This window comes from Nothobranchius furzeri, chromosome 7 (assembly GCF_043380555.1).
Source record: "Nothobranchius furzeri strain GRZ-AD chromosome 7, NfurGRZ-RIMD1, whole genome shotgun sequence".
In the NCBI taxonomy this organism is placed as follows: domain Eukaryota; kingdom Metazoa; phylum Chordata; class Actinopteri; order Cyprinodontiformes; family Nothobranchiidae; genus Nothobranchius; species Nothobranchius furzeri.
In genome coordinates, this window is record NC_091747.1 from 35,898,368 (window position 1) to 35,910,489 (window position 12,122).

Here is a 12,122-nt window from a genome sequence, read left to right on the forward strand (position 1 = left end):
AAACAATGAGCTCTGTCTTTCCCTCATTCAGATGTAGATAGTTGGCCATTAGCCAAGACTTCACCTCATTAACACAGGAGACAAAGGACTGAATAGAGTGACCTTTCTCCTGACACAATGGAGAGTAAATCTGGCAATCGTCAGCATACAAATGGAATGATAGGCCATTTTTACGAAAGATTGACCCCAGAGGTAGCAGATAAATGGCAAACAAAAGTGGACCAAGGATCGACCCCTGCGGGACCCCCCACCGCAGCCCCTCCCAAGAAGAAAAAACATCACCCAGTTTAACACAGAATGTCCTGTTTTGGAGATACGATCTAAACCAATCCAGAGCTGACCCTTTGATCCCAACCCATCGTTCCAAGCGATCGAGTAGAATCGCGTGGTCAACTGTGTCGAAGGCTGCTGTTAGGTCTAACAACAGAAGCAGCACAGATGTTCCCTGATCTAGTGATAGATAGATGTCATTTAGGACCCTCAGTAGAGCAGACTCTGTGCTATGGCCAGACCTGAACCCTGATTGGAAAACCTCAAACAGATCAGAGTCAGCTAAATGTGAGACCAGCTGCTGATAAACGACTTTCTCAAGCAGTTTAAATGTAAAGGGTAGGGTAGAGATAGGGCTGTAATTTTCGATCACAGAGACATCAGCACCAGGTTTCTTCAGGGTCGGCCGAATAACTGCTGCTTTCAAAGCAGCTGGGACAACACCTGTGCTGAGGCTCCCATTGATAATCTGACCAAGTGATGGGCCAAGGCACGGAAAGGCAGCCTTCCAGAGACGAGGCGGTAGAACATCAAGTGGAGAGCCAGATGGCTTCTGCCTCGCAACTAGCTTACTCAGCTCAGAGTATGAAACAGTATTGAGGGAGCTCAGGGTGAGTGGTAATGGATGAACTGGAACAGGGTCAACAGAGTTACCAGAAATGACTGCTCTACGGCCTGACACTTTATCTACAAAGAATTTGTGAAAAGCTTCAGAGTTTCCAGCAGCTGTAGGAGACATGAAGCTGGGCTCCTGATACACCAGAACTGAGTTTAGTGTTTTGAAGAGAATCTTAGGATTATTGGAGTTTGTCTCAATGATGTCTGCAAAATAGGCCATTCTGGCAGCCCTCACTGCATCCTGATAAGCAACCAGAGATGCTCTGAACAACTCACGCGAGACCTGTAGGCCATCCTTTTTCCACTTTCTCTCCGAGGATCTACACGCCCGCCTACAAGCCCGTGTGACATCAGAGAGCCAAGGCTCCCTCCTAGGCCGAGACTTGCAAAGCTTGAGAGGGGCAACCACGTCCAGGACCTGATTACAAAGTACATCAAAGTGTTGTGAATAGTGATCAACGTTAGATGGATCTGGGTTAAAGGTCTCTAACTTTACAGACATACAGTCCACAAACTTTGAAATAGTTTCTGCATCCAGGGCTCTGAACCTAGTAGCTGGAGCTTCACACACAGGGACAGGACATGGCAACGTAACATCACAGAGTATTGGAGAGTGGTCAGAGAACACAGGAGGCAAAGTCACAAGGTTCATGACGGGTAGACCATAAGAGATAACCAGGTCCAGGGTGTGACCACTGGCATGAGTTGGGGATGATACCCATTGAGTTAGATTGAATGACTCTAGCAAATTAAAAAAACCTTTAGCAAGCACATTATCAGGACAGCAGATATGGATGTTAAAATCACCAAAAAATAGGACATAATCATATTTTAGGATGCAGTCTGCCACAAGATCACAGAAATCATTAAGGAAGTTAGAGTCAGTCTTTGGAGGGCGATAAATCAGCACAACGAGCAGGCGGGGGGAGATGCACAGCTCAAATAAGCACAGTTCGAAGGAAGAAAATGACATGGTGGGTGTAAGCTGTTTACAAGGAAAGCTGGATTTAAAAATAACAACCATCCCTCCACCTCTGCCCCGTGATCTGGGGGTATTAAAACACGAGCAGCCAGGTGGTATGAGCTCGAGTAGGGAACTTGTGTCGCCAAACGGGATCCAGGACTCACAGATGCAGAGAAAACCCAGGTCATGCTGAATACAAAAGTCACGAAGAATAAAAGTTTTGTTCAGCACAGACCTGGCATTGACCAAACCAAACCGGGTCTGCAGCGGGGCTGCAGCACAGAGATCGCGCACGGACCCAGTCCCCTCTAACTCTGTGCCCGTAACCGAGCGCAGATTCTCCCAGCAAACCCCAGTCTGGCGAGATCTTCGAGCCGATCGGCTGTGGCGCGGTGCCGATACACCATCAGAGCCGGCCGAGTTCCCTGGGCAGGGCGCCGAGTAATCCAGGAGACATCTCGGAACCATCGGGTCAGAAGCTGGGCCGGATCGGGCCAGCCGCTTGTTCAGGGATCCAGGCCGACGTCTCACGCGCCGGCTACCTCTCTTTCCTCGTCTTCTCCGATGCTTCCTTCTCGAGCTGGGGCGGACAGTGGGCTGACACATCACGGCTTGGGTGGAGAGAGCACGCGGGCAGTTCAACCAGCAGCATCGTCCGTGAGGTTCATAGCTCGCACAGCCCGGTTCCCAGCGCGCGCTGCCGGCTACATCAACGGAAGGACGAAGCCTCAGCAGCGCAGCTCGATCATATGTCAGCAGAGGATCCACACCATTCAAAAAAGGGATCAGCGACAAGAAAAGTGCATAAAAGCCAATAAAACGCCAATAAAAACCGATAAAATGCAAGGCATCAGTGCGTAAAGAGGACGAGCAGCTCACAGCGTGACCGTGCGCAAGCGCCATCTTACTCTCTCTGTCAGAGAGAGTAAGATGCTCTGTAAATGCTGCTGTAAATGCTCTAGTCAGAGCATTTACAGCAGCTGTGATGCGGGCCCAGATGCAGAGCTCCAGAAAGTTTCCACATGAAGTCTGGATCCTGCATGAGGATTGTTAAAGTTAAAGAATTCACCTGAGCCAGACAGAAAGTGATATGTGGTTCAGAGTTAAGGAGACTTCATTTAAATTATATTAATGTAATAATCAGTTCTATGTTCTAATTTTGGGGAATCGTCAACACGATTGACTAAGGGGGTACTCGTGGTACAAGAAAACGGCTCAGGGGGTCCACAAGTCAAAAAAGATTGGGAAACCAATACGGGCTCTTCCAATTTTTAGTATTTCTGTCATTTATTAGTTGAAATTTCCGAAATTTCTGATCAAATATATTTCCGTCCTCAGACATCAGACATCCACAGGCCACCCATCGCTGCCCCTCCAGATATGTCCCACGCTCCATGAGATGCCACATTGTGCGCTCATCATCTGCCGTGAGGCGCGTTACATGCACAGCACCTTCAGTCCAGGCACAGGAGAAAAAAAAGACAAGTTATCCGACACCGTGCATGCTCCCGCAATGACTGACAGCAGCAGCATCTGACCAACCGGTGGTTAAATGCGACAACAGCAGGTGGAGCTGGATAGATGGCACCCCAAAAAAATATAGTGAGCAAGCACTAGAAAAAAAATGTCAAAACAAAAGGAGTGTTCCTCATTTGAAAGTGGGCAAGTTGGGGAAAAAAATAAATCCACTTGGAAATGTGCAGGTCATAAAGCTACATGTGAGAGTAAAAATGAAGCCAGTCATGCAGTTCAACATTTTATTCAATATTTGACACCTTCTACATCTCTAAAATCAGTCGGTTCTGTAACGTTTTGAGCAACCATGACTCAATCCTGACTGGGGCAGCTGTATAAACCCTAAATAACTCTTGTGTGAGAGGAATCTTTAGGAATGGAGCTCACGCTCCTCTAGTTAGTAAGGTAGCGCGACTCATGTTGCGAATGACCGCAGTCACCAATTCTTGTCACTTGTCTTACCCATGTATGTCTGATCTCTGAATTGTGTGCACTGAAACTCAATTTCGTTTCTCTGTATGTCCTGCACATGTGGTAGAAATGACAACAAAGACAACTTTGAGAACTTTTGAGAACTTTATGGAAGTGCTTGTCTTATCCAGCATCCTTGGTTTGTGTTAGAGGTGTCATTCCCTCTCATCCACCTCATTGCAGTGGCCTGGGCCAGGGGCCCGCTGCCCCCCAGTCCCCCCTAAAGCCCCGCCCCTGACTGTGGAAGATAATATTCATGCTGAGTGGTCTAATTTGTGTCGACAGATGTACTTCAACAGCACACTGACTGACTCTTCCAAGCTGCTCAAGCCCCTGTTGGTCTTCTCTTTCATCATGAGTGCCATCATCTGTGGTTTGACCCGGATTATTCAGTACAAGAACCATGCCATTGATGTTTACCTGGGGTTTCTGATTGGAGGTGCCATTGCTGTCTATCTGGTAAGTCAGCTACAGCACACAGATCTCCCTCTTGTTTTTCTGGAAACAACTTTGTCACAATGAACCATCAACTTCAACAATAAGCAAACAAAGGTCTTGATGGATTGCTCCAGCATATCCACTGTCACCTCACAATATGTCCTGTTAGATTGTCCTTGTCACTGCTATACTGCCATTAACTACAGAACACTGTTTCTTCTTCACAGCTTGCTACTTAGCAGTTTTTATTTTTATTATTTTTATTTTCAATTGATTCATCTCTCCAAATAAGAGATAAAACATATTCAAAAACTTTGGCCACTTTTTTTTATATTCTTGACATCTATGGTGGAATGAGTTTGGGTTTAATCTGTGAAAAAGCATACGGACCCTTAACACTCTACATGGGATCATCCATGTGTCTCCATCCAGCCTTTGCCACACCTACCTGAGCCCCATGTACATTTTGGATTGGAGTTAGCTGTCAGAGGTTTGGGTTTTCAAGTTTGTTATCACTTTTCATTAAATTTTGCCAGGAAGTTGAAGAACAAAACCAATGATTATTGTGTTTATAACACATGATCAACTCAAAACCTACCCCTCCCACCCCTTCCCGCAGGTGCACCAGTCATTACGTCCCGTTCTACTTGGCGAGTTGTCTCTTAAGGTTACACACTGGCATCTGAAATGGCGTTATTTATTCTTGCTGATGCTTTCATATTGGCAGTGTTCATGTATACTTGTAGCTAGTCTAAAGACAAGTTATTAGGCGGTTTCCATCTTTGAAGTATGATTTCTTCATTGCAGTCAGTTCTGCAACCCAGATTCTACGGGGTTTCTCTGTATGTGATAGTCACAAGTCATCATTTACAAACAGGATCCAAGGAGAGAGGGGCACCACTTGTCAGTAACACAAGGAGGCACTTTAACCCAGATGTCCTGAACCCCGGAACATTCTCATACAGGATAAAAAAAATGAACCCAGAGTCAAAACAAAACAAGATCCCAACCCTAACCCTCACCCAAGAGCCCGTTTTGTGTCTAATAATTGGTGTCAAATAAGTTCTATGACAAAATTTCATGTGCATAAATCGATTATTGTAGTTTTTAGAGGCTCTCTCTACATTCAGGTTTCAGGCCATGGGTGGACAAATCATCCTCCCTGGCACAAAACTACTTGAGAAGTTCAATCCATCAGTTCTTGAGAACAATAAATAATTCACAGTTTTTTTTTTGGTGTCTTTTAATTAAAATGCTAAACCCGATAACGTTTGTGTTTCCAGGGACTGTATGCAGTTGGGAACTTTCAGTCCAGTGATGAGATGAGTAGCAGTTCTTCTTTACTTGTACACCAGGCTCCTTGCTCATTGCCCCATGTAAGCCAGGAGGCTGTCCTCCACCACTTACAGATGAAAGCTGGTATGGTTGGTGAGCCTGGCATACCCACCTCCCACTCTGAGGGCCTCCTTCACAGAAGCCTTCAGCAGCAAAGGCCTGAGGACAGCCTGAAGTGCTCCAGTGCCAATGTGGAAGTGATATCCCCTCATAGCCCCCAGGGTAAAGATGCTGTTATGACCTTTAGCCATACTCTCCCACGGGTTCACACTCCACAGGCCATAGCAGCTTATGAGGAAGCTGCCAGACGTCATGCCGCCACTCTCCACCATGCTTCCATGGACTCCAGCCGCTCAAAGCAACTTCTTTCTCAGTGGAAAAGCAAGAACAGTAATCATAAGTGCAACGTGATCATTTCAGATTCCTTCTCCTCCTCCATGGATTCATCCTCTGGCCAGTCCTCCCAGCGTCCCCATCATGGCAGCATGGAGCTCAGATCCACCTCAGAACCAACGGCTGGGGCTCTAAATGGGGTCTTTGACAGTCATGCATATTTGTCCAAGCTGCCAACAGGTGCTAGTACCACCTTACCCAGTAACTGTAGCGGCATTACTGGAGGGGCCAGGATATCCATGCAGTCCAGACCTGGGTCTTCACAGTTGGTCCACATACCAGAAGAGGCTCATGAAAACTACAACCTTTCCCAAAGAAAAATGGAAGGAGGAAGTGAAGGCATGACATCAGGAAACAGCACAGTTCAGGCCAACTGGCAAAAGGCAGCTGAGAAGACTGTAGCATGCAGGACTAATGATATGCAAAACACCCAGCCACGAATCATGCAAGTGATCGCCATGTCCAAACAGCAGGGGCTACTGCAGAGCCACTCCAAGAGCTTAGATGAGAGCAGCATTGGCTGCAACACCAATGGAAGCTGCAAGAGTGTTGGTCGTTGCAACGTGCAAGCTGATCCAGACCGTATCCCCACCCCAGGGCTCAGCTCACAGGGCAGCATCACAGGCAGCATGTCAGGAAGCACTGGCGCAATCATTAGAGTAGATGCCCACCCTGAAAACAACAGACCAGTAATGCAAGCGCTGTCCACTGATGGAAGTGGGTCATGGAGATGGAGGTCTTTGGATCATGGTACTGGAGTTGGTGGAAGCACAGAAACCAGCTGTGTAGGTGGTGGGCCAGCTGCAGGACCTGGGAGTTTGAGGCAGTCTTTTGAGCACAATGATCAAAACGTTGACTCGGAGAGCTCAGATTCAATGCGTGAAGGGTCTGTTGACCGAAAACGAGGTAAACACATTCTTATTACAACCTCCACAATTGAGACTCCACCAGTAGTTACTGTACACACCCAGAATGCTTCTCAGTCCGAGCAGAGGCTCCACCCTCAGGGCCTTTCTACAATAAGGGTCACTCCTGGAGATGGTAGTGGCTCTGGGGCTGAAGGAGGTGGAGACACTGCTTCAGAAATCCACTCAGTTGCCTCCAGTCGAGAGTCAACACTGCGGCGAAAAGGCAATAATATTCTGATTCCAGAGAGAGCCAACAGTCCTGATAATGCTAGGAACGTTTTCTACAAGGGAACATCGATCTCTCCTGCTTTCAAGGACTGAATAATGATGAAGTTGGACGATTCTCCGAAGACGTAGCAAATTAACAGAGCTTTCAGAGAACCCGGTAGCAGGTAACCGTTAAAACATGAAAACGAGATGGTTTTATGTAGCATGAATTTTGTACGTGTTTACACTAAAGCACAACTGTTTATATGTTATAGAGATCACGGTGTACCTTTTGTGGTTGTTCCTAAAAAAGAATCATATTTTGATTTAGATGTTGTGCAGTACTTTGGGGGGCTGAAGCACCTTTTACAGAATAATATGGTTTGGAGTTTTTTTTTTTTAAGATCCCCAAATTAAGACTCAGCACTGCAAAGGATCATGTTGTAGCTGTGAAACCAATGTTTACTTCCCAAAATTGTAAATATTGTTTATGCCTGAAGGCGGTGCTACACCAGCTAATATAGTTAGCATTACATAAACGTATTGTAGACTCTAAAAAAATATTTTACAAAAACGATTATGATTACAATAATTTATCTAAACTTTTTTCTATATTGTAACTTTTGTGTACAGATTCTGTCTTCAACAAAATACTGTTTAACCATAAGTGTGCCTAGCCTTCATTACGTAGCTACAAAGTCAGATTTATTGTCACTTGCACTGAATTAAGCATTTGCCGCATATGGTGTAGACTCAAAAACGATCCAGACTTTAACAGCAGCCAGTTCCAAAGACCCTGTGACATCAATATTTGGTCTTAAAGCACATGTTTAATGGTGGTTCGTGGTGAACTGGGCCTTTTCTCCCAGCAGACCGCTCTTATGGCACTTACACATTAGGGTCAGTACGGTCGGGGGAAGATAGCATCAGTTCAGTCTCATACGGCCCTTGTAGCGTTCACATGTAATTCCGAAGGAGTTCTCGGGATCGCTGAAATCCCCGAGCACGTGCGGCGTTTATGATCTGTGGGAAAGTCTGTGGTGTCCTCCTTATTAACTCATTCACTGCCAGCCATTTCCTGATCAGAAAAGCCCTTTGTTGCCAACTTTCCTCACCATTTTACAGTTTTTTTAAGAGTCGCAGAACGTTGCGTGCTAGGCTGATGTGGACGTCAAAACAACCAAAACAAAGCGGAGACTCACCTCTTACATCAGGAAGAATCCGCGTATTTCGAGTGTTATCCGTTCTTTCATAATCTGTTATTGAATTGTGATCGGCAAAAGCTTTTCTGGTTCACGCCTCACTTTTTTTTTTACAGCAGCGGCCCAAAACGATCTCCTAACGCATGGATTTTCTGCTTCCTGATCACGTGACATGTGATGTACACGGATGAAGATCGGCTTTAGAGCCGAGATGTTTGTCCTCACGGTGCGGGGGCTCGTTCCGATGCCCACGTGGTAAAAAAATGCAAATGACGACTTTAGACGTCAATGGCAGTGAAGACAATAAAAGGTGGACGCAAACTGTGTTGCTTTTGGAGACTGAACCACATTTTTCTAATAATTTGCTCCCTGTTCTCTCACTGCCGTACGTGTCCTCAAACTCAGCTCACACACACACACTGCTCTCTCCTCCAATTGAGACATTTGCTGCTCAGAGAACACACACACACAACTGTCTCTTTTGCCTTCCCACTGAGCGGGAGCTCCGTTCTACAGACAGAGATGCTTACTCAGCATCCAGCATGGAAGTGAAACCTCTGCTGACTGATTCTACTCTCCAATCAGAAACGGTAGGCGTGAATTTCAGCTGGCCAATAATTCTGTGGTGTCACCAGGTGTGAAATCAAATCCCGGTCCTGTACCCAACCGTACTGACCCCAATGTGTAAATACAATTACACTGTTTGACCCAACTGACCTCTATCTCCGTGAGTCATGTTCTACCAGCTCAGTTTTACTTTCAGCTCTTCATCAGCTCATTTTTCCATCCAACCTTCAGAGACGCCCTCAGTTGTTCGGGGTTTTTGATAGAGCTCATCCTTTGTTATGAAAACAGCAACCAGATCAGGGGTGGGCAACTCCGGTCCTCGAGAGCCATTATCCAGTATGTTTTGTTTATCTCCCTGCTGCAGCATGCCTGATTTTCATCAGCAGCTGATTAACAGGCTTCTGCAGAGCTTGGTGAAGCAAGTGTGCTGGAACAGAGAATCAACTAAAACATGCTGGACAGTGGTCCTCGAGGACCGGAGTTACCCACCCCTGCGTCCAGACGTTGTTGTGTTCTACAGCTTCTGTGAGACTTTATGGAGTCATCAGGATTTGGACTGACTCACCACTGATGCCGATAAACTCAGATCAACATCCAGAACAGTTTGGTGACTAAAGTTACTCCCACACAAAGATGGATGAAGATGTGAACCGTAAATTTTCAGGGAACGTTTAAAACATCTGGATGCTCATACAAGAACATTTTACAGCAGATAGCATCACAGGGGTTTTGAACAAACAGATGTTAATGTCTGACCCTTTTTGTCCAACTTTTAGCTACATAAATGCCAGCCATGCCATTCCATCACAGAGAGATAACAAAGCAGTGGGTAGCTGTTGTCATTCTACTGTTTCCTTTGATTTATCCCAATGTAGAAGTTTATTACCTGAACACAAATTAGAATTGTGTTTGCAGCCAGTTACAGAGTTTAAAATCTAAACGGGTTAAAATCTGAAGGCAAACGAATGGAACACTGTAAAATGGAATGAGTTAAAGGGGTGATTTTTACATGTGTGGTGTTGATCCACCATCTCTGCCCCAGATACTCTCACAGGTTTACTGTGTGTATATGTACTGTACATAATTAATTATTTATCTGCTCTAAAAACAAATTCATACAGAAAACTGCACTGTGCTAACCATCAATTCACTTTTGTAGCCATAACTGGTTATGTAGCATTAACCTGAACTCACTATACAATTATGACCTAAAACTGCGTTTAAATCTTATTATAGGAGTTTAGTTTAATTTACTAAAAAAAATTATAAACACGATTTTACTTTGTGCCATAAAAGCTACCAGCAGGTTTCTTGTCAAACCAAAAAAGTTCCCTGCCATTCTTCCGTGCCCATTAAGTCACCAGGCAGGGTGTGTGTGCGTGTGTGTGTGTGTGCGTGCGTGCGTGCGTGCGTGCGTGTGTGCGTGCGTGCGTGCGTGCGTGCGTGTGTGTGTGTGTGTGTGTGTGTGTGTGTGTGTGTGTGTGTGTGTGTGTGTGTGTGTGTGTAGGAGGGAGGGAGGGCATGGATTGTTAGTGGGTCTTAAGTTTTCAGTGTGTGTAGCAGTGACATCACACACACACACACACAGAACTGTTTGGAAAGTGTTTGCATCAGCCGTAGTGTGGGTAGTACAGTAATTATATCAGAATATTTGACACATTTATGTTTTATATTAGTTTAACACACACACACGTATATACATATATAAGTATTTGTGCAGCCAGCCTGTGTTCAATTCTTTGTAGACCTTTTCCAAACCCCAGAAACATATGCATGACTTATGTTTTGTGTATCACAGGTTCTGTAGAGTACTTTTTGTAGAACCTACAGAAAAATTCTTTTTTTATTTGTTTTTGTGTCAAACGACAATCTTGGCATCTATGTAGGGTTTGGTTCTGTTCTGCAGCTGCCATTCATTTATTATATGAACTATTGTGTACATACTAAAGAGAGGTATGGAAAAAAACTGTTTTAATGCTAAATATTTCAGAAGGAACATATTTACAGTATTTTCGAAATAATTCAAGCGGTGCATATATTTTGAATACTAAAATGTATTTTCTGTTAAATTGTGTGCTTTATTGTTTGAGTCACTAAAGTGATTGGTTTTAAAACTGCACCCCAACAGGATGTTTGTTCACATGTTCTTTACAAATGTGACTATTGGTGCCACTCAGAAGGGACAAAAGTCAGGAAACAAGTAGAAATGTTTAGATTCGGCTATTTCAGAACAATCCTAATGAAGGGAACCCACTGTTCCCCAGACCAACTGCATTGGATCTCAGAGGACATGCTTCAATCCTTCACAATAAAGGTCTTAAAAATGGACCATAAAACATCTAAAGCTGATGAAATATTTGTTATTATAGATTTGTGGTAAAGCTTCTGATGCATGCAAGTCATGTTGTGTTGAAATCAAAAACATAAGTTTCCATGTACAAGCTAAAAAAAACAAGTAGAGTCTATTCGGATGTCAGAAACCCATTTACACGGGGGATTAGGAGTGTCTTTGCTCCACTGCTTTCCCTTTTAACCTCAGAGTAATGGAAATGTTGAAATAATATTTTTAACTTTTCTCTGGATTTTGTAATGCTGATAAATCTAAGTGGTCCCAATACACTCTTGTAACAAATGTACCTTGTAATTTAGTATTATGTTGTGAAAGATAGAATAACACTACAAATATAATTATAATTTGTTTAAACTTACTGTAAAAATAGCAGAAACCCCTAGAAATCAGTTCTCACAAATGCCTAAGTATAACATAGCAATAACACAGTTACAGTAGCAGCTTCCACTTTTCTGGTCAAAATTAGCTAATGCATTCATGCTCTATAAAACAATTACAACTGTGTACATTTCAAGCAACAAAAGCAAAAATAAATCAATCAATAAAAATAAAAGTTATAAATGTAAAACCTTTTAGTGTAGAGCTAACTGGTTAGCCTAGCCACCTGACAGTGCTTCAGTCTTTAATCCGACACGGCATTTAAAATAACAATTCCTGAATAAAGACAATGCTGACATAACGGGGGGGGGGGGGGGGGGGGGGTTATGGATACACCAGTCAAAAATTAAAGCATTGTATTTACCTATTACATAAAATCTGTTACACTACTGAAGTAGCTGATGCTCATCCAACACATTCTCACTCCCAGCACGTCAAAAACAAACGCTTGGTCAGCCACCCTCCGCATCAGACCCCTGACGCCGTAAGTGCCCTTTTTCGTCACT

The 12,122-nt window shown here is 44.3% G+C and overlaps 1 protein-coding gene across 1 annotated transcript in view; it reads left to right on the plus strand.

Moving 5' to 3' along the window:
• Positions 1–11,917, plus strand: part of LOC107382612 (phospholipid phosphatase-related protein type 4) — a 45,387-nt gene extending 33,470 nt beyond the window's left edge. The window contains exons 6-7 of the mRNA XM_015954820.3: positions 4,124–4,297; positions 5,560–11,917. Of these exons, the coding sequence (XP_015810306.3) occupies positions 4,124–4,297; positions 5,560–7,233 (1,848 nt within the window). The 3' untranslated portion in view covers positions 7,234–11,917. The remainder of the gene's footprint in view (positions 1–4,123; positions 4,298–5,559) is intronic.
• The last annotated feature ends 205 nt before the right edge of the window (positions 11,918–12,122 follow it).